The sequence below is a fragment of the Barbus barbus genome (genome assembly GCF_936440315.1).
Source record: "Barbus barbus genome assembly, chromosome: 30".
Taxonomy (NCBI): domain Eukaryota; kingdom Metazoa; phylum Chordata; class Actinopteri; order Cypriniformes; family Cyprinidae; genus Barbus; species Barbus barbus.
Genome location: NC_136758.1, coordinates 21,492,779 through 21,517,065, shown reverse-complemented (window position 1 = coordinate 21,517,065; position 24,287 = coordinate 21,492,779). Strand labels below are relative to the sequence as shown.

The 24,287-nt window shown below is 36.8% G+C and overlaps 1 protein-coding gene across 1 annotated transcript; it reads left to right on the top strand.

Moving 5' to 3' along the window:
* Positions 1–1,928: 1,928 nt before the first annotated feature.
* LOC306850372 (isthmin-2-like) lies at positions 1,929–23,557 on the top strand. Its single transcript, XM_079385970.1, has 6 exons — positions 1,929–2,660; positions 10,838–11,080; positions 13,265–13,550; positions 17,736–17,873; positions 18,719–18,787; positions 19,835–23,557. Exons 1-6 carry the CDS (start codon positions 2,532–2,534, stop codon positions 20,350–20,352), a joined length of 1,383 nt encoding a protein of 460 aa, XP_079242096.1. The 5' UTR covers positions 1,929–2,531; the 3' UTR covers positions 20,353–23,557.
* Positions 23,558–24,287: the final 730 nt, after the last annotated feature.

Genomic DNA, 24,287 nt, shown 5'->3' with positions numbered 1-24,287 from the left:
AACATCAAAATCCAGGGATATTTCTTTTTAACCATTTTTTTTTAACCTGTGCTCCTGTATATGCAACCAGAAGAGAAACTACACAGATTAAGAGATTAAACTAAAGATGGAAACAATCATATTTTTTTCTTTAATATAAAAACTGATATTTAAGAAAGATTAATCTAACAAAGACTTCTTGTTCAGATAAAACACAAGCTTTGCCAGTACATTCACTGTGTGTGTTCTAATATGACTTGGATTTTGCTGCCTGTAGTGCATACAGTTTTTAAGACCTACTTTTGAATCAAAGTACACTGTGGGCTTCATCAGTTCAGGAGTTGTTCCACTCCTCTAAGGAAATTAAATTACTGGCTAAATGTATTAAGGTCTTTTGTGTTTTTTGCACATTTCTATACTGTCCCAAGTTCCTTCACAATTAAATTATATTGGTAATCCAGTGGCTGCTAGATTACAAATGTGATAGTTCTGAATTAATACCTCAGAGGACTTCATATAAATGACCACAAGACCACATTAGAGGAAACATACAATACATAGTAATCTTCTCGGAACTGATTGTTGGCAAAGCTTCAATTTAGACAATTCACAAAATAATAAAAAATATGTAACCCCGGACCACAAAACCAGTCATAAGGGTAAATTGTTCCAAATTGAGATTTACGCATCATCTGAAAGTTGAATAAATAATCTTTCCATTTATGTATGGTTTGGTAGGATATGACAATATTTGGCTGAGATACAACTATTTTAAAATCTGGAATCTGAGGGTGCAAAAAAATCTAAATATTGAGAAAATCACCTTTAAAGTTGTCCAAATAAGTTCTTAGCAATACATATTACTAATCAAAAATGTTTTGATATATTTACAGTAGGAAATGTACAAAATATCTTTATGGAACATAATCTTTACTTAATGTCTTAATGATTTTTGGCATAAAAGAAAAATCAATAATTTTGACCCATACAATATATTTTTGGTTATTGCTACAAATATACCCCAGTGACCTAAGACTGCTTTTGTGGTCCAGGGTCACATATTTTATATTATTTATTTTCAAAAATGAATAAAAAAAAGTAACATTTGAAAAGTAAAAAATACACATTGTGTGTATGTATATATATATATATATATATATATATATATATATATATATATATATATACACATTTTTTTTTTCTTTGTGTGTGTGCACTTATTTTACACAGTAGTTTTTAAGTCTTTAATAACGTATGTATGTATGTATGTATCTATATATATATATATATATATATATATATGTATGTATATGTGAATATATGAATGGTTGGTGACTTTATTTAGTGTTTTTGCAATTTTGCATGTTCATTAAGGCTACATTTATTTGTTCACAAAAATAATAAAAACCGCAATATTGTGAAATATTATTACAATTCAAAACTAATTTATGGTTTCAAATGGTATAAACATAAAACATTTTTTGTTATTAGGCCTATGTGAAAACCATGATACTCTGATAAATTTATTTTAAACAGAAATCTTTTGTAACATGTTTTTAACATATTTTTATACACTTAATGCATCCTTTCTGAATAAAGGTATTTAATTGGATTTTTAAAATCAATTTAATGCATCCTTGCTGAATAAAACTTTTAATTTCTTCCAAAATAATCTTACTGACACAAAAAAATTGAACAGTAGTGTATACAAATCTAAAATAAACAATAGCCTAAATATTAAATATTTTATAAATATTATGGACCAAACATAATGCCTTAAATAAGACAAAACCTTTCTCTTCAGTGGGTCTCATGAAGATATTATACACCACTAAGCTCCAGCTTTCATGCTTCAGTCATTCATTCATTCAGTCAGTCAGTCAGTCAGTCAGAGTGGGGTTTATGAACCCCTCCTCTAGAGACGTCACACAAGCGGAGGGAGATGAATCACATCCAGTCAGTGAATTACTGAGGGCACTTCACCACAGTACCTGCATGAGGTGTAGACTTCAGTGAGCATGAGTCAGGAGCGCATCATACATCTGCATTTACGGATAGTGAGGATACGAGTGCTGCGTTGATCTTCTTTGCGCCTTGGATCTTCAGTTACTCAGTGCGCATTGCGCTCCGCGAGACGCGCGTCTGAGGAGCTATCCACCGCATAAGTTCTTCATATATTTCCACTGGATAGAGGCAAGCTCACGATACATGGAAGATCACCTGAAGAACTCTGAGAGGAATATTAAAGTTTGGGAACTGCTGAAATGCGTTTGGGGACCAAGAACATCTCAGAGTCAGAAGATCTGAGGGACACGCGGACATGAGGGTTGTTCTGCTGCTCCCTGAGAATTTGCTTTACGTGTTTAATGCCTAATGCATTTCTGACGTTTTAGATGGATTGGTTTTATATGAGGGATGGACATACATACACAGAAAGAGACATAAAAGAACCTTGGAACTGAAGAGGGTTGAGTGCCAAAACTCATCAGAAGTGGTGCACGATAGCAAAATCATAATAGAAATTATCCTTATTATTATTTTTTTACGAAGTCATGCTGATTCGAAGCCAAGCTTTACGGTGGGCAGTTTTCTCGACACTTTGTCTTCTGTTGGTGAAGGGGTTCCCTGCAAACAGACGAAGAGCAAATCACATCAAGAGCAAGAGTGGAACATCTGTAGAGGTATGAATTCATCAATAATTAATAGTTAATTAGCTATTTTTTAAAAGAAATGTTATTTTACAGCAACAGAAAACTTTATAGCTAAATTACTAACATATGTTTGTCAGAAAATCCCAAATAAATGCTAATGACATTTTGGGATGAAAAATAAGTTTTAGATCATAAAAAGGTCTAAACGTTCATATGCAGTCACATAGTTCATGTTCCGGATTCTATGACCATCTTGGTCAGTGATGTGCGGGTTTTTTAACCAATAGGAATGACTGGAGCTAATTGTCACTCAGGTTAAGATGTCACATCCAATAACAATACCATCCAGTCAAATAAATGTGTGTTTTATCTGTATTTCTATAGGCTATATTTTAACTGAAAGGAGAAGCGTTTTCTCAAGATAAAATGTTTTGTTAATCATGTTTTAAAAGGATAAGTTTATGTATTCCAATATTTGCAGGCCAAAACAGTGATTTGATATTCATTGTGACATCTAGCCCTGGTCTGCTTTACTATGCTGCAGAACACAATGAATTCAAATGAGTTTTCATAGAACAGCAGGTGTCAGACAGGCATGAATCTTTTTATTACATATCATATCATATCATCTCCAGAAAGAACCAGCATAAAATTTATTAGAGGTCAAACCACACTGAAAATACAGATTCCATATATAGTTAAAGTGTGCTTAATGTCTGGAATGGTGGGGTGGTTAATTTGACCCATCTGTTAAATGATAAACCACAGTTTAATGTTCATGGCTTGTTCTGGGTATTTAATTAATCCATTTCTCCTTCAGCAGAGAAGTGAGGTCACAATCCAGGGTTATGCTGTGCCTTTTTTTCATGGATCAGCTTTATGGAGTGTTAACGCAGAGAGGAAATGCAAACCTACCCCAGGCTGCCTTTTAATAGTAATTTCCCCTCTGAAAAGAATTTCGAACACAAGTCCACTATCCTAGACGTAAAACTAAGGCTTCTCTTGCATGTGCACATGAATCAATCAATATAACAGATACTCGACTCACTATGCACAACCTGAGCAGGGGGTTAAGAACACATCTTGCTCAAGGGTGCGAAGATCTGACAGAATGCAGACTGGTAAGCGGTGAAACTCGGGTGATATAAGACTGTCTTTGTGCATGCTGTGAAAACATAACGTCTACCCTACCTTTTAAGCCAATTGGGAAAGATGTTTTTATTAAAGTAGCCACCGGGGTTCACGCAGACATGGGAGGGCCATTGTTTCCCCTGCACAACAGGAAGTCTTTGCTTCACACAAAAACTGACACTAACTAATCAAAACAGCCAGCTGGAATCTGATACGCCACGCTCAGAGTAATCTCGTAGGAGTTCAGCGGCCTTGGTGCTATAATTGATAAGCCCAATAATCACAGGGCTCTTCCTTTCCTCAAGCCCAAGCAGACATCAATTCCACAAATGGCGCCAAATTCTTGAGCCCCGCTTGGAAGTTCATGTTGCTGTTTCTTAGCATTGTGCCGGATGACTCGGGTGCGGAAAGCTCAAATGTCCAGTGCTCTAATTGAGGTTAAGATGAAATTTTAAACCATAATCTGTATGAAAGTATATAGCGAATGCCTTGGTCGATGCTGTGAAAGCTATATTCAGAATTTAATGAAGAAACACCAGATAATATTTCACAAAAACCAACAGAACACACACATACCAGCCTGAAAGTAGAAATAGATTTAATAATGTGCCTGCATGTTGCTGAGTACAACTATTTTGTAGATCTTGGCCCTACAAAACATGTTGTGCAGCACCGAGATCTGATTATAAACATCAGTCTGCCTTTTTTTAGTTTATAACATTAAGTCAAGTCAAGTCTGCTTTATTGTCAATTCTTCCACATGTACGGCACATACATACAGAGAATTGAAATTGCGTTACTCTCAGACCCTTGGTGCATACAGTTAACATTTAAGACACTGACAGTAGACGTTCAAATACAGATAAATACAGTTTAAACATATGTACATACAACTATACAGATATACAAATGAGGACATTTGTAGAAAAATAAAGAAAGAGATAGATAAAGTGGCATAAGGCACATGGCAGATAGAGTGCAAACCAGTTAAATAAAACAAAACTGTGCAGATATATGTGTATATGTATAGAGTGAATATATATAGTGCAAGAGGAGCTTATCAGTCTGAGGACATTGTAAAGAAATAAAAAAGCAGATAGATAAAGTGGCATAAGGCACATGGCAGAATAGATAGAGTGCAAACCAGTTAAATAAAACAAAACTGTGCAGATATATGTGTAGTGCAAGAAGAGTTTATCAGTCTGTTAAAGTGACTAAAGAACAGTCTTTTTATCAGACTATCCGAAGAGGTAGTTTGCAGTCAATGCTGGATGAGGTAGTGATCAGTCCAATGCTGCACAAGTGACAGGTGCTGGTCACAGTTTTTAAGTGGGTGGGGGGTCGCAGTATTCAGTGTTCAGTGTTCAGTGTTGCATGGGGTAAAAGAGGGAGGGGGGGGGGGGGGGGGGGGGGGCAAGGACGGGAGGGAGTTCAGCTTCCTGACAGCCTGATGTATGAAGCTGTCCTTCAGTCTGCTGGCCTGCTGGTCCTGGTCCTTAATACTTGGTATCAAGATGTACAGTACCACTGGTACATTCGGTACAAGCTGGTTATCAAGTGTCAACAGGAATTCTAGGGGGATGTGATTTCTGAAGCTTACATGACGCTAATGAAGAGTTTTTGACAGAAGCCATCTGAGAGATGCCAGACGTGGATCTGTGTGGGATATATCCATCTAGGCACTCTAACCTTGATCTTCACTTGCTGTACACAAAAGTGTTTAGTTTGGAAACCCATTTCTGCCCTTGAAAAAAAACAGGTAGATGTGAGTAAAGTTTTAAACAAGAAATATTCATTCAGATTGTACGATATAAAGGCATAACTTTAAAAAATAAAAATGCAATCGTAAGATAAAGTATGAAGCTTACAATGTAAGATTTGCAGTGTCAATTGAGCCTACAATTAAAGTTGCAATTTTGAGAAAAATCGCAGTTCTAAGAAATAAAGTTGTAATTATGATAAATTAAGTCACAGTTATGAGAAATAAAGTTCAATCTTTAGACATAAAGTGACAATTTTGAGATGTAAAGTCGCAATTTTAAGAAATAGTCACAATTATGAGAAATAAAATATGAAATATGAAGTTGCAATTGAGATGTAAAGCCATCATTTTGAGATAGTCGTGATTCTAAGAAATAAAGTTGCAATTATGAGAAATACATTTGCGATTTGAGAAACAGTTGCAATTGTGAAATATGAAGTTACAATTGCTTTAAGCTGAAATTTTATAACGAAAAGTCACAATTTTGGTAATTTTGGGAAAAGTTTAAATTCTAAGAAACAAAGTCACAATTTTGAGAAACAAATTTTTAATTATAAAGAAAATGAGTAGTTGTGAGACATGATGTTGCAATTGTGGGATATAAGGTCACAATTCCAAAAGTAAAGTCACAAAAACAATTTAAGGCTACGATTACCTTATTATATTTTCACACCGTACCAGAAATGAGCTCCCATAGTTTTTAACTGCATGACACACTGACAAGGAAAAAGGACTCCTGACAGTGAGATTAATACTTGGCTCGAAGAAAAACTCGCTTTTCCCTCTTTTTTGGAAGGGAATAATCAAATCCATCCATTTTATTGAATTATGAACAAGCCGCTCAGTTTTCCGTCGCTAATGCGTCCCATTTGCTTTCTTTCTAGGCGGTCAGAGGTAATGCTTTGTGAGAGTGTTGGGGAAATCAGACTCTGAATGTTTCATGTGCTTTGGGACTCTGGTGCCTCTCCAGCTTCGGTGCCTTGATGCCATGCCCTTGTTGTGGTGGCACCTCGGCTCCAGCATATTCAGCTCAGAGCATCCCCAGACCACGTGTGTTGTATTTATTTTGGCAGGGGCATATTCGTTCATTCTCTTAGGTCTCCGCGCCCGTCCAGATGGCACGTCCTATAAAACACAATAACTGTTTGTGAGGAGAGGAGATAACACATGGTACACTGATGCTGTTGAGGCATGCCAAGAGCATCAGATTGTAACATGGTGGTATGCTGGAAGAAAAATCTAGAGAAAGAACAACATAAAGGCATGAGGACAATGATCGTCTCTGCTAGGATCTGGGCAGGATTCCATCCTTACCATGTCACTCTTCTCACAAGTGGCCTTGCTGTCTTGCCTCCTCTGTTTCTGTTGGCCCCCTTTGTGGAGAGTCAGGAATTCTCACTCCAGGGAAAGTATTCTTTAAAGTTTCTTTTCGCATATTAACCTGTAGCACTCATATGAAATCATAGCCATCCTTTTCGTCTCAGCTGGTGGGTAAGCAGTTTCACCCATGCGAAGAAAGTGATTAATACAAATGGCAACGCTGAGTGAGGAGCTTATCTTGGCATGACTTTTTCTCAGAGGTTTGATTATCGAATGATTGAAGGGAATGGTATGAAAGATCTCTGGAAGGCGCACAAAGTGAGGAAACACTTGAAATCCTTCATTACACTCACTACAGGCAGGCAGAGAAAACTTTGTGGATGGTAACATCTCAGTGGTTTTCACACGGCTGTATAAAATAGACAGTAGTTCCCAACTTCACTCTGAGCTGACACATTCACTCTGTTCCAAATCCTAAGTTCATGTTTACTATCTTCTAAGGGCCCTTTAAATGAGACATGAATATTTGGCAGAATTGGCACAAACAAGATTTTTTAATAGCAATTGTTATGGAAAATTCACACGTAGATAACCACATGTACTTCACATGTAATTCAGTGATGAAAACGTGGCAACCAATAAGATTTCGGCTTTGGGTCAAGTGTTAGTGCTTTTTGATGGCAAGGTACAGCCAGTCAAACGCCAAACAATTCAAGATGGGGAGTAAAATGTTCAGTACGTTCATTTATGCAGCAAAACTCAGTTGTCAATATGCATGTTAAATAACACGTTGTCATATTAACAACCAATCAGTAAATAAACGAATGTAAGTTTCATGAAAGTCAAGTAGCCTACACATTGTAGTTGTGTAATCGTCATTTGTGTGAAAGGATTTAACATTCTCAGTTTATTTCAAATCAGGCATTTTGGTAAACTAGTAACTAGTAACAGCTCTGAATGATTCACTGACTTTGTAAAAGAATCAGTTCATAGGAGTCGGTGACGACTTTGGACACATACCAAGCTTTCTTCTGCGACCAAATTTTGAATTATTTCCGCACTTTTTATTATATGATGCATGGTGACCGCAACGGTAATCACATATATGTGACCAGGAACCACAAAACTAGTCACAAGTAGCACAGGTATATTTGTAGCAATAGCCAACAATACATTGTATGGGTCAAAATTTTATTGTATGCCAAAAATCATTAGAATATTGAGTAAAGATCATGTTCCATGAAGATATTTAGTAAATTCTCTACTGTAAATATATCAAAACTTAATTTTTGATTAGCAATATGTGTTGCTAAGAACTTCTTTTGGACAACTTTAAAGGCGATTTTCTAAATATTTAGATTTTTTTTTTTTTTGCACCCTCAGATTCCAGATTTTTAAATAATTGTATTTCGGCCAAATATTGTCCTATCCTAACAAACCATACATCAATGGGAAGTTTATTTATTCGGCTTTCAGATAAATCTCAGTTTTAAAAAAAACGACCCTTATGACTGGTTTTGTGGTCCAGGGTCACATATCTAAACGTATTTCCATTTATCAAAATGCAAACCCTGTGCTGAACAAATTTCAATGGATTTCAAATTTCAAATACTGAATTGAAATAGAAACATTTGTCATTTGTGTACAAATCATTAAAGAAGCTTCCATTCCATTCCTCCTCCCCACCCTCTGTGACGGTGAACTTCATTAGAGCGCAATGGTGAAGTTTATCGTCTGGAGCAGAGGACATCTGTGTGGGAGAGACACAAGCAGTGAAGTGAGACAAGGCAGGCCACGCATGATCAGTAGAGAGAGGCTTTGATCAGACAGACCCAACTCCCCCTCTCTCCTCTGCTGCGTCAGAAGGGAACGTTTGGGCCATCAAACCGAGTCTCTAGATGAAGAAGAGCAGGAATACCACATGTTGAAATGCACCAAGGTGATTTGAATCTGTGAGGATATGAGATGGAGATTTCAAAGTAAGAGAGTTATAGTGAAAGCTTGCAGAATTATGTGACCATGATGAGAACATATGTGTCTCTTGTTTTCTAATTTATGCTTGTGTATGTTGCTGTTCTTTTGAAGTCTCTGGTGGCTTATAGACAGGGCCTCCACAAGAACTCTTTGAAGCGCAGCATGACCCAAAATGTAAAGTCTAAACTGAGTTTCATCTGGTGCTTATTGCATGTTGGAGAGTGCATGCAGCTAAAGACAACATGAACATTTATACTATTTACTTACAACATTTAAATGTCCCCGGTCTTGTTCTGCACAATTCATAAGTGTATATTATTTTAAAGAAAAAGATTGTTGTTTTACACAATGTGAGTTTGGGGAAATATAATATTAACCAATAATACTTTTTGACCCATACGATATATATATATATATATATAGATATATATAGATATATAAATCAATAATAGCCTGATTTTAATGATCCATGACCCATCCCAAAATTCTGTTCAATGGGCCAAAAACATCTTTGGTTATTGACAGGCATTGTTATTTGTAAGTATCACATAAATCACAGATATTTTTATTGTATTTCATAGATCATAAAAATTATTAAATAATAATAAATAAATATATATTTAGAATTTTATTATTTAGAACGTTATTATTTAAGGTCAATTCTGGGAATAATAATTAGTCTTAAGAAACAGTAATTCATTCAATAATTATTATGGCAACACTTTACAATAAGGTTCACTAGTTACCATTAGTTAACAACATTAGTTAACATGAACTAAGCATGAACAATACTTCTACAGAATTTATTAATCTATGAATTTACTAATGCATTATTAAAATCACAAGTTGTGTTTGTTAACATTAGTTAATGCGCTGTGAGCTAACATGAAAAAACAATGAATGATTGTATTGTTATTAACTAACGTTATCAAAGATGAATAAATACTGTAATAAATGTATTGTCCGTTGCTTGTTCATGTTAGTTAATACATTAACTAATGTTAACAATTGACACCTTATTGTAAAGCGTTACCATTATTGCAGTAATATTTTACCTTTAATTAAATCAAATAAACACTTTGAAATCACAAACAGTTTTTTGTTTTGTTTTTTAAAGTCACCGTCATCTGCCTCATTCTTGAGGCTTGAGGCTTGTTGACATGATTAGTAGCAAGCTGCAAAGTGCTTCAGAGTATTGTCATAGTTTGTGGACAACAGGAAGCCTTTCTTTGTACCGCCACAGACTGTATGTCTCCATATTAAAGTAAACCAGATGAAAGAGATACATATCCCTTAATGTGTAATCATTTACCTGCATGCACTGTCCCGACTCCTGAGTCTTCCTCCAGGAATTCAGAGTCCCTCTCCATCCGTTGAAGGAAGCATTACCCGTAATGTCAAACAGCTGTCAAGAGAGTGAGCCATGACTGTCTCAGACTTAGTGAGAAAGAATGAGCAGCAGCAGTAAGCGTGCAATTCCTCTTCCTTGTTGATGTTTCTCTGCTGTCTGTTTTGTTATGTTGCTAATGGTAACCCAATGAAGCATCGATTGACAGATATGCAGCATGGAAATCAAAGAACTCGAAGAGCGTTTTTTGTATATACGAAACCTTAAAAGAGACTGACAGAGTCTTCCAAAGGTCTGGGAAACAGGCTTTTCTTGGATCATTAAAGCAAAAGAAGGCTCTTAAATTATTGCCATGATTTCTACTAATCCTGTTCCAAAATCCACCTGATATGCTGTCATGTGTTAGACATTTCACTCCAGATGGGTTTATTTGAAACCCAGACATCTTTTTTCATATGGGCCATAAGGTCACAGCTGTATAGATTTGATATGGTGTTAAACTAAGACAGATCCCCAACCATCTTTACGTGCATGACGAAACCTCTCTGAAGTATTTATCTTTGGCCCTTTCTGGGGGCTTTATACATAAGGAATCCTTGCGCTTTCACCTAAATAAAGCTGGTTAGATCACCAGATGTTCCGTTCATAGGATACTATGTGTGCACTTCCCAGGTCAGAGGTCACGGTGGCTCCAAAGATGTCAGACAGTCACTGCGGGACATTCAGCAGCAGAACCAATTGAGGAGTGAGCCGCCTTTGCCTCGCCATCATAAGAGGAGATGGTCACAGATTCGCTCGGAGGGAGTCCTTCCCGAACCTGCTCCACAGGAAGAAGAAGAGCCTTTCATTTTAGACCTGAAGAACTTCCCTGACCTTGCCAACGCAGACCTGGGCTCCCAGAACCCAAACATTCAAGTAAGAGCAGGTCCAGTCTCACCTTATTGTCATATTGATTGCTTCAGAATCAAGTTTCTTTCTGTATATACATGCTTTTAAAGAAGTAATACAGTGTTTACAGGCTCTTGGACCACAAGAAAATGAGGTAAATGAACTGAATCAGTCATTTTGTGTCTTGGGGTTTCTTTCATTGTGTATCTGTATATCTTGGCATTAGTTCTTCTAAAGACAATTGTTAATATTATGAGGGTAGTTTGTTATTCCAGATATGTTTAACATCTCACCGTTCCCAAAATTTTGTCATTTCTTTCCTTAGGGTGAACTAAATCATTGTATAATGAGTTGGGTAATGGATTGATTTTACTTGGCAACAGTTTGTGGTGTATGTAATTAACCTATGCACTCATTGTTTCACTGTTATTGCTGCTGTGATTGCAGTAGGGACTTCAGGTTTCTGCGCTGTTGCTGGTCATGTCACAGCTGCTTCTAAACCGGAGAGGCCTCTTAAATTACCCCAAGCGAGACCTTTATTCTAGTGTAGCTCATTTCAGCCATGCTGCTCAAACTCCTGCACGGTGTACCAAAAAGAAATCCCGAGAAAATCCAAAAGGTGAAAGGCCACAGTATTATTTTAACAGGCACTTTTAATGCTCCCTCCAAGAGCAGATCCCAATCTTTAAATGTTTTTACAACACCGGTAAAGAAGGGATTTTTATATTTTTAGTACTGTTACGAAGTTTATGTGTGTAAATGGACTTGAGAGGAAACGAACTTAGACTTCAGGGAAAAAATACACAGGAGCAAATTGACTTTTATAATAGGGAAAATTCAAGAGTCTTCCAAGTGGGATGGGTCCATCTTCCATACTTTTTAGAAGAAGCTAGTTTGTTTTAATGCGTCTCCAATATGGTTGCTGCCAATATAAATGTATGAGTTACTGCCTTTAGCAGGTAATGTGGTGAACGTTATGATTTTAAGACCCACTTTCTTACGTTTTTGGTATATCTCATGTTATCTTCTTTTTCCATGACTCATTCCTAGCGGCAACAAATTTGATAAGACCTTGAAAAAGAAATGCAGCGGAGATTTCTTAAACATCTGTGTTGCCATTAAACTTAAATTTGCCATTTAATGGACCTCCAGTGATCAAAACCTTGGACCTTTTTTGTCTTCAAAAGTGACGTCTTGTGTTCTTTGGACACAGAATACAGTCATGATTAGTTCAAGGAGGAGGTGGAGGCCGACTGTTGTAAACAGTGCAGTTACAGTAGCGTAATCACCCGCTCTAAACTGCTCCGTGCCTTTATAAACAGCTGCAGCAGCCATCAGATTGTTACGCTGTAGGGGAAATAAACAACCAGTCCTTTGTCTCGGCCTGCTGGAACACTTGCTATCGTTTTCAGGTCTGCCTGACTTAGGCACTACGAGCCCAAGCATGCAAAGAACAAATCTGTCACCTCAAAACATCCTTTGAAATAAACAAACAGGAGATCAGAGAAAACTATGAATATCATTTGAACATACTTAACATACATGGCAAAAAAAAATTATCACATACAAATGATCTTATCACTTAATCTATCTATCTATCTATCTATCTATCTATCTATCTATCTATCTATCTATCTATCTATCTATCTATCTATCTATCTATCTATCTAAGTATAATATATAGCATATATATTGTATAAAATCTAATAATCTAATTTGCTTAGAAAGCCTAGTCAGACTTGGTGGTTGTCAAAACGGTTTCTAGCTGGTCCAAACTGGCCATTTATGGTAGAGGTCTGCATTCCCGCGGCTTAAGACACAAAATTTGTTTAACATTTTGCTGTCAATAAAAGACTTTTGACAAGACAAATAACAAATACATAAATTCTGTGCAGTCTACACATTTATTTGTTAGCCCACCTCTCTTTCTTTCAGTAGAGGAAATTTAAATGTGTGATTCTGGAAACGAGATCTAAATTCAGCAGGAACGGCCGGGTTGGGAAGAAAATTATTCAATTATTAGTTGATCCAAGCCTGTCTAGAAGGTTGAACCTGGCTAGCTGGACCTGGCCAGGCTTGTTTGGGCTGGTAGTCTATCTTGAACTGGTTATCAGGTTCCAAAAACCAACCAAAACCAAGGTTTTGTAGAACTACAACTTTCTGATATGTATTTTTTGCAGATCAACATACCAACTTGTATCTCTATTCTAGGTTACCATTGAGGTTGTGGACAACCCACAGATGGAGATTGAGATGGACCTTGCCAAGGAGAGCAGGAATGACTGGTCCTTGAGCTCAGAAGAGTGGCCAGGCCATAAAAAGCTCTTCTGGCCTCTGTTCTGGGAATACCATGATTCCAGTCAAGAAGGTCCTGGGCAAGGCAGTCTGGAGGAGAACGGAGAGGACCTCAGTTATGAGGGAGAAGATTCCCTATTGAGTGGTGTGGGTGCAGACTGGAACAGACGCTGGAAGGGCTGGGACTCCATGGACAATTACGGTAAGCACGGTAGTTTTTGCCAGTGAGAGTTTGGACGTATCCCTGTTACTGTGCAAAAGTCAAGAAAAATCCTAATAATTGACCTGAATTAAACTGTCTTGATGTTTTTTCCAACTGTGTAATTGGAAGCCCTGAGTTTTAGTTTTAGTTTTTTTTCAGCCTCGTTATCGGAAGTATCAGCGCTCGTGTTGTGGCTTCCTGGAACGCTGGGACACGTATGCCTAGCTGATTTCCTCAGCAATACGGGCCCCAGCCTCCTTTTTAGGTCTTGACATTATGATTTATGCTTTAAGGGTTGCACTCAAGAACTGCTACATAAACAAGTCATTTCTGTCGCCACTTCCAGAGATTTTCTCTTGATGCCTATCAGCGGTATGCAGTGAAAGGCAACCCGGTGCTGTGCTGTCCTAATACATTATCACAATATTAGTTGTGGTACACGTTATCTCACCACCAGACTGCTTCTTTGTCAGTTAGGCAGATCATTACGTCAAAATGTTTACATACAGGGCAAACTGTAGTGCTGAAATACCATTTTATCCTTAAATAGCAGAACACAACCTATCATCAAGTGCTCTGAACCTTTTCAAAGTATATGGTGAAGAAAAGATCAGAGTAAACGTATTGAATAAGGGATTTCAGGAGGAAGCTCAACGCTACGTCTGGTTCACGTTAGAGACAGCAAGCTTGAGCATCAGCTTTGTGTGTCCGCTTTGAAGTTGACACTAGTGCTCGGAAAACGTGGCTATTTGAAACCTGGTCCCCGATGCTTGTTAAGAGCAGCGTGGGGCCTCTTTACTGGCTAAACAACTAATATTTGTGTTCAATTAGACAGTAGATTGAAAGACGGGCCAGCATGCTTGGGCTGACAAAGAAAGCGTCTGCTGTGTTTTCATCTCATGACTGGCGCTTCGCTGTGATTCACACGGCATAGCCCTTTGAGTTCTCTTTGGAATTCATGGCAGTTCTCAGGCCTTGGAATGAAAGCGTTTTTTGCCTTTGTTTTATCTGTCGTTTCCATTTTTCCACACCAAAGTTATATTCACTGCCTGAGGAAATTGTTAAAGCATTCAGTCACTCTTTTATGTGTGAGACACTGAAAAATTGGCAACCAGCATCGAATTGCTGGGAAGTATGATATTGTACTCAAAGCTGTTTTGAGTAATTTTTCTGCCTCTAGGAGGCCCCAGATAATGAATGAAATAACGACTGTTTCCAAACAGGTACTGTTTAGCCTCAACTCATGAGATTACTGTTCAGACTATTGTTCACTAATTTGTGGTCAGAAAGAAAAAAAATAATTATATTCAGCAAAGAAGCATTAAATTGGTAAGAAATTACAGATTTTTTCCCCCAGTTTTAAATAAATTGTGTTATTTTACACTTTCAGTTCATCATAGAATATTGCATTGTAGTTTCCACAGACATATTAATTAGCACAACTGTTTTTAACATTGGTGATATTAAGAAATGTTTCTTAAGCACCAAATCAGCATATTAGAATGATTTCTGAACCATTAGGTGACACAAAAGACTCAAAATGTTAATACATTATTAAAATAGATGAGTTAATCTTATCTATTTAATAGATAATATATTTATATATAGATAATAATATAATTTATGTATTATACATTTAAATTGTACTGTATTTTTGATCAAAGAAATGCAGCCTTGGTGAAGATAAAATCTTTCAAAAATATATTTTTTGGTATACGTTTACTTTTTCAGTGATGAAGTTAAGCAACACTGTGTTAAAAGTAACTCTTGTAGCAAAAACTGTTGTGTTTTTGTTTTTTGGTGCATATATAGTACATAAAATGATTAATGTCATTCTTCTTTGTGTTTATTTAGTAGAAAACATGCAGTAAACCTGTCGTGATTATTTATAACTTGACTTTTTAACTTTTTTTTTCTTCTTTTTAGATGTGCATAGTAATCAGGGATAGCAAAAAGTTTAAACAGAAAAGCTTCACACATATAAGATCTCACTGGATTGTTAAACTAAAACTTTGAAGTTTAACTTGCACTGCTACGGCTTTAAAACCAGAATCTACGTTTATCCTTTAACCAGCTTTATTTCACAAGGGCATTTTTCTTCTCCATCTGTCATTGACTTTCAGGGTGATCCTGTATTGAGGTTGTGTTCCACCATGTTCTGTCAGCTTCATTAGAGAGAAAGTGCATTGGTGGTGTGTGGTCAAATCCAACACCCAGCCAAAAAAGAAGCAATTGCAGCAAGCTCGATGCGGTCGTGTCAGCAGTAGAGCCTCTGAGAATGTGGGTTCGAAACCGAACCGGCTTCTCTCTGTTGCCCCAGTGGATCCCCAGCTCTAAAATAGACCGAATGAGTGTACTTAGAGCAGGAGTGTGTTGTGTACAAACAAGCTTGAATGAGAAGCAGAGAAGGGCAAATGAGCCACATTATTAATGATGTGGTCTGGTCTAGAGGCGTACAGTAATGAAGCGCTTTTCTGCAATTATGGTGAGCCACAGAATTACAGGCAGGCCATGTTCGGCAAAAGCTCAGTAGAATGTTTTAGCTTTAGGTGGTTTTTTTCCTCTCCACTTCCCTTATGAAAATGATTTACCATAGTTTTACTATAGTAACTTATTACAGTTGGTATTTTAGTTGAAACAAAGTTCTCTGATAGCAAATATAAATCAATCCAGTGTGTGTGGTCTCGATCTGCAAAGGCAGTGACATTGTGTGACACTAACATTTTACTATGCCTGGCTTGGACACAGTGTTAGGCAAGCGAGGCAATGTACTTTTTTAAAGTTGTAGTCATATAATTTCTAAACATACACATCGTTCAAATATTTGGGGTCAATAAGATTTTCAAATGGCTGTATTTCTTTGATAAAATACAGTAATATTCTGAAATATTATTACAATTTAAAATAACTTTTTATTTTAATATATTTTAAATTAAAATGTATTCCTGTGATGGCAAAGCTGGTTATTTTATTATAAATAATTTATTATTATTTATTACATTAATTATTTATTATTTATAAGATACTATTATTGCGGTTAATTATTACAGTTGTGCTGCTTGATATTTTTGAGGAACTGCTAGAAGCAAAATATTTTTGAATTGTTCTTGTCCTATTCAATAGTTAAATTTTTCGACGTATTTTAAGCGTAAATCAAACAAAATGTAGTGCCGTTTATGCTTGAACTGGGGGGGGGGGGGGGGGGGGTTCTAATGGAAAAAAAGAAAAATAAACTTATTTTGAGACATATTCTCTTGACAAAGCAGTCTTATCTTACACAAATTTGTTTCTAAACACTTTTTTTTTTTTTTGATGGGAAAACACCCATAAATAAAATTCAAATTAAACTGAAGTATTCACAAATTCAAAAATGTTATTTAAACAATTTGGAATAACCTTCACAAGTGGGTATATCATCTGTGTTTTCTTTGCTGTGACAGTACGAGTGGGTGTCTTCCTTGTCAGAATATAGACTATGAATTAGCAACAACACCTGGTAACCAACAACAATGCAGCCAAAATACATTAGCGAGTGCACTTATTTCTCTCCCAATATTCTCTCTCTCTCTCTCCATCACTACTGCCATGGAGTGCTCTGAAACTTTAATCTCTTTAGCATGGTGGTGGAAAGAGAGCATTATTGGAAAGCGTCTAAGCTATTAGGCCTTGCCTTCCTGCTGAAGTGTTTGTATTGGCTCAGTTCTCACAGCTGTAAGCGGCTGACTTTGCCTCTGACATATTTATTACCAAAAAAAAAAGCAAGTCTGGCCTGCCAGGAGGACCCACATTTTGTTCATTAGAGAGATTATATTTTACAAAGAAATATGCAATATTAATTTAGTTGCGCATCATTAGCTTTCTTAGGCAAACAACAGATAGATGCACTTACCATCTTGGTTGTTTTTGGATTTATTTCTTTGTCAATCCCAGTATGTTGGACGTTACACAGAGTTCAGATGCAAGCGGATTGAAGTTGAAGTATTTTCGGTGGAGATTTCACTTTCAGAAGCTTGTTATATAGAGTAAAGAAATTCCTTTAGCATTATTCTCAGCTCATTTGTGGTCTGACCTGCATTGCATAACATCCCACATGCTGTGTGAGGAATCCGTTAGCCTCAATTTATAGAAAAAGTCTTCCTTTTTTGTCACAGAATTCCTACGCTCATTCCTTTTTTTCATCTACAGAATATGAGGAGGAAGAGTGGAGCGACTGGTCACCATGCAGCGTCACCTGTGGACATGGGAATCAAAAGAGGATTCGTTCATGTGGCTACGCCTGCACTGCCACAGAATCACGGACATGTGATTTAGAGCATTGTCCCGGTGAGACTGTCAATACTGTCACTTATACTCAGGCATATGCAACCCCACAGTGCACTTCGCTACTCACTATTGATCTTGATCTTAATTCCATCCGGCTCCTAATTATGCTGATAGTGATGGAAAACTTCTCTAATGCCTCTCATTCATCTCTGTCAGGCATGTAGAAGTCGAACAAACACCAGGGACACCAGACGCGTGTTAGAAAAGGAGCAGTCTGGCCTTCTGTGTGTGTACTGTATACACTATGAAACCGCTCTTTGAGAGCAGCAGGCGTTTACTTGGCTTCAGTATGACAGCTCAATGAGGGCTTTCAGTATAAAAGCCCCTGATACAGGGCGGTCCGCAACCTGCCATCCACAAATGGGCCATACTCACAAAATCCGCTCACTTACAAACTCAGATACACTATGAGAGCCTCTACAGTGCTAAATCTACATAAACATCACAGAACAACTTAATTTTAGCATTTTGAGCTGCTGAAAAAAACCCCACAGCTCTCAGACAGTAGGAGAAAAAACATCTACTTCCTATAATGAAATATTTGCAATGTAAAAAACACTGCTAATTTTGAAATTCAAAAGAAAAAAGCAAGATGGTGTAGTTTTGAGAGCAGCCCCCTTGATCTGGACCAGTTTGAACTGGTTATTGTTGCTGGCAGACCAGCTTAACTAGTGTAGCCATGGTGGATAACCAGCATGAAGTAGTGCAGTAAAGTGTGCTTACTTTAGCTAGCTGAACTCGTCTTAATTTTGGTTTTGGTTTTTCATGGGGGTTGGTAAGCTCATATTGTGTTTTTATTTAAAATTTCATGTTTTTTTTATATCTTCTCTCTTTTACATCTACAGATGACATAATTCCTGTGACAGAACCGACTCCTCTTGAAGTGGCAAACAGCACAGAGCATTTTGGCACAGGTTTGTTGGTTTGTTTTTGTTTTTGTTTTTTGCATTTCTATGGTGTGATCATTCAGCAATTCAGTATTCTGGTGGTACCGTAGTAATTTTTTATATGTGGTTAGGGTGACCATATGTCCTTTTTTCCAGCAATGTTCTGGTCGGGACTTTTAAATTGCCAAAAATTTATAAATTTTGGTTTTGTTTTCCATTTGATGTGCTCTCTAATTCATACTGTGTGTGTATGCATATTTGCACTGTTTTAACTGTTTTTAAACATTGTTTTATACTTTTTTTTGTAACTATGTAACTATTGCCTTTTACATAATATCTGCAACATCATGATGCACTACTGAATCTCTTAATAAAGGGCTCAGTTAATTGCCTTTCAAGCTCCTAGTGTGTTCTTTTATGAGTTTAAATGTTTATTGATTTGTTGTAGCTTTCATTTAACTTAACGTCTTGTTCAAAACCCATTTAATCAGCATGGTTGTAGAAACTTCTCCTCTGAGACTGCAGTAAGAGGAACTTTGTGGGAGTCCTGTTAGACTGTAAAAGATCTGACGTTCAAATTTTTCACAAATGCTCCACAGAGAGTGTTTCTGAAACCACAAAATAAAGAGTCCTCTTCCAAAACTCCCACTATTTGCTTTGGAGTTTTTTGTTGGTCTCTTTCTTTTGGCATTGAACATTGAACGTAATAGCTCTTTTCATTTAACCGCAATAATAATGAAAGTAGTTTAAAAACATAACAGTATAAAGTGTTTTTTTTGTTTGTTTTTTGTTTTTATCTCTTCACAATGGAACATAAATGTTAATAACAGCTACGTTTTAGCATGACCGCTGCCTGAAGCACATATTTTTTGTATCTTTATGTTTTGGAAGCAGACCGAGACAACCCCTATTGCATGTTAGGCCATGGTTCTCAATATAACTGTATTTTCTCTTGGCATAATATAATATATACTATTTTTTAATTATTAACAAAAAGTTATATATATTTTTTTTTTTAAATTTCAGAGTAATTATTTTTGCAACCACTAATAAATTGATCTGATTACCCTGTAGATGTTGACAGCTGTGAGAAGTGGCTGAATTGCAAGAATGACTTTCTCCAGAACTACCTACACCAGGTCCTGACCGAATTACCCAACTGCCCTTGCGTCTACCCATCCGAGGTGGTCTACAACGCTGTCAACATTTTCGATAGGAAGCTGCAAAAGACCTATCGCTGGCGTGATGCCAGTGGCCCCAAGGAGAGGCTGGACATCTACAAGCCCTCTGCAAAGTTTTGCGTTCGCTCTATGCTCTCCTTCGACAGCACCACGTTGGCTGCACAGCATTGCTGCTACGACGATCACATGAAGCTCATCACTCGAGGCAAAGGGGCCGGAGCCCCCAACCTCATCAGTACAGAGTTCTCCCCAGAGCTTCATTACAAAGTAGACGTTCTCCCATGGATCCTGTGTAAAGGAGACTGGAGCCGTTTTCATTCGGTTCGGCCTCCCAATAATGGTCTACAGTGTGTTGAGAACCCACAGGAAGACGTCTACATGAATGAACTAGAGGAGGCCAGGGAATACTGATCTAGATCATGGATTTCACATCAAATCAACCAGTGTGTGCTTAATTCTGGAGAGTCTTGTGGTACAGTATGGGCGTTTCACCAGTCTTGAATTTATTTAAAAGCCTCTTCCTTTTGGACTGGGCGACTCCTTCACAGATCTAGACTATTTAGTTGATACTAAATGGAACTTTAGAGAGATTCATCTGGAGACTAAAGTTTAGACAAACTGTTTCGTACAGCTCAACTGCAACAACACTGGTTTAACATGTTGGTCCAAAGCCCAGATTGGAAGATCATGATGCAATTTTCTGTCTTCAGTGATGTTACGTACGTGCTCCAAACAAAGTTCAGTAACAGTTCTTCAATGGCATTCTCTGGAACAAGTTGCTGTATTTTCATTGGATACAGGTTTGTTTTCCTTATGTGTCCTCAAAGACTCTGGTCCACCATTAGACGAATTCCAGTAAAGCTGCTAGAATTGTGAGATATTCAAAAATGCAACAGAATGCCGATTTTGTTGTCTTTAGACCTGAAGCTCAATCCTGGCCTCGCTCCAGTCTGTGCGAGATCAGTCCAAACAAATCAAACACAAGCCGCACCACTCGCAAACCAATTCAACAAATTTCTGAGAAAAGTTTGTATATTGTTACTCCAAATATACACAGACCTTGTGTCATTGGATAGATATTTATGCAGGATCATTTGACCTTTGACCTACCTTTATGCAGAGAAAAAAATTAAGGAATCTGAGAAGCGATAGGGAACCTTTTTTTAAACTTGCCTTTGAGAAGATGTCCCTCAGCAATGGGACGCTTGTTTTTTAAAATCTGAAGTATAATTGGATCCCATTCTGTTTTCTTTTTTGCCTTTCAACACAACTCAGCTTTGTCCTGAATGCAATATGACACAGCCGCCTGACTCCAGTGCAGGGGGCTGTTGGAGCTTGGTTGATGGATCGAAGTCTTCCTCTAAAGGTGAGGTGAAGGTGACACTTGTTGTAAAGGAACATCTCTTTAAATACAATGGCTCTTTCAATGTCCCGGTTCATCCTTGAGTCCCAATCTAAGCCTAGAGGCTTACATGGGATGTAGTTTGAAGGACCTAAGCCACCCTTTTCAGCACAAGTATTATCATGATCTCTTTGTTAGATGTTGACACAGAATGCAGGTGATTTGATTTCTAAATTCCCACTGACAGACGACTGCTCCATGTAGCAATAAACATCCACCTTTGATAATATTATATACTGTGCTTAAAATCACAATGTAGTCCTATGAAAACTCAGTTCAGACTTTTTACTAGATAAATTAAAAAGAGTACATTATGTTGCATGGATTACTGCCACAGATGCGCAATGAGTGATGTTGAACCTGTAACAAAAAGGTTCTTGATTTAAATCCCAGGTTAGCTGCTGTAAGGTATAAAGACTTCTGAGGGTATTCAATGCAGCTGTGATTCTGAGCAAGGTATTTTGATACAAAATCATTCATGTTTCATGGTTCTTCTTAAGATCTACATTCCTCAAGAGTTTAGTTATAACTCTAAATAAACTTGTAAACCTGAAAAGGATAATCAAGGTATTTGCGTTCGCTTGAAAAATACAGACAGGTTGCAAGTAACATTAAACTCTGCAGGAGAAGATCTACAAATGTAGGAATGAGCCAAGTGCACATTAGCATCGATTATGATCCCTGTCAGACCTCAGCAAAACCGTGAGATGTTTTCACTGAGATAACAATAAATGCCAGCCATGAAAATATTATTCAGTCCAGCGGTGAAAATGTTAGAAGCATTCAAATATCCTCCTCTTAGTGATAGTTTATTTACCTTAAATACTACAGACATGGATTTTATGATCTTTGTGGTATGTGCATGGGTTCTGTCCAGCCTAGGCTCATTAGAAATACATGCCTCTTCCTACATTTTTGCAAAACTTCAAAAACTTACAGAACCTATGCATACAGTTCTCTGCAGTTTCCATCTGAAATGAACACTGGTAGCAGTAAAACACCAACTACTTTTATTCCTTTTCACACAAATGATGATTTCAGAGGCAGATTATTGATTACTTAATTCCTTGCACAATACTATGTCATGATGACCTAAAACATTTTTACCATAGCGAATGATTTGTAAATTAATATATTTTGATATTTGCTTCACATAATCAGCACCATTTGTATGGCTTTTTTGATGTAGTAAACTTGCTTGGTTGCTCACCTGGTACTGCATTGAACTTGCAGTGTGGAGTGTTGTGGCACAAGTCCTGAACGTACTAAAATGGCATGGTTGCTTCAGAAAACGCGTTTTTATCTTACAGTTGCTTTTGTTGTCACTATTGGTTTAGGTTTAGGGTTTAGGTTATATATTGTTTAACCTATATTGTCACTCACCATACATTTCATTTCCAAACTGCCACAATATGTACGTATAACACCCAAGGCAATAAAATGTTGACAAATTTACATTGTTTAATGCCACTCGATGGGCATTTTGCTTTGAAGGTGTAGTGAAACGTGTAAAAAACAATGCAATATTTTGCTGAAATATCACCACAGTTTGTCCAGTGAGCCTGGGTTGGTTCTGTCACAAATAAATCGCAGTGTCTGCATACCCGAGTCTTGATTTTGTCTGTCAATATTTTTGGTGAATAAACTGATGAATGTGGGTATTTGGTTGACATAAATGTAAAATTTGGTATCTTTTTCTAATTCGCAATCTTGGTTGTTGAAGATTATAAATACACTCTTTTCTATATACATTTGATGGTAAGATTTCACCTTTCAGAGCTTCAAAAAGAGAGGCACTTTATTTAAATATTGATATTGGAATATATATGTGTATATATAATCACATATTGAATTATACTTGTACAATTTACTGACTTTATAAAAATGTTATTGTAAAGGGATGAATAACAAATGCTGTTGTTTAAGTATATTGTATGTAATGTAAAATTTTGCCATGTCATTTTTAACTTCAGATTTATCGTTGTACAGTATTTATTGCTTTTGATTTTGTAACTCATTGCTATGAAGTGGATAATCAAATAATTCTATGCACTATATGAATCTGAGTTGTTTGTCTTATAGGGGATTTCTGGTCTGTGAAAAGCAAAGTGCCATACCACACACCGTTCTACTTCAATAATGCTTCTAAAGTCATCTTTCTTTGTATTAAACATTCGGTGACCAGATATAATAAATGTAACTTTAATAATGTCATGTGTGCTTGAACTGAATTACAGTGTATAAACATGTAGAGTTTAGTTAATTTCTTTTAAGTATATGAATTTGTTGAAATTAATAGCAGGTGAATTACATTCATAAAATCAACAGTCCCTCAATATATGAGCAACTTTTTTGAGTAACTTATGCTTTAAAAATACTTTATTGTACTGTATTTATACCGAACACAATGTTAATTTGAAATCCAGAACTATCATCTTGATTTTAGTCAACCCACACCCTTCTTAAAAGCTGTCTTATTTTTATTAATAACCTCAAAAATGAAGTGTAAAATGTTTGCATATCTCATAAAGGTTTTAAATAGCACAAAAACATGAAACGTTGACAGCTGTCACAGCAAACGGACACTAGCATCAGTCGTTTTCAATTTGAGCATGATGATGGGCTTAACAGTAGATTTGTGTTCTCATTTTCCACTGGATATTAGGTTGCCTTTAACACATGTGCGGCCTGCTTTTCTCAGTTACCAATTAAGAGGAAGAACATTTTGTTTTTGGATGAAAAGAGGCATTAGTTTTAAGTCTAGCTAATGCAAAATGAATTGGACAACCTGCGTAGTATCATGTCTTTATAAGAACTATGCTCAAAGTTACGTATTGGGTAACAAAGCTGAGAAAAGATTGAAGCCTGAAGGGTTTTTGCAGTGCTTATCATTGAATACCAATCTTGCTATGTAGCAGCCATCTGCTGCACTAATAATCTAATT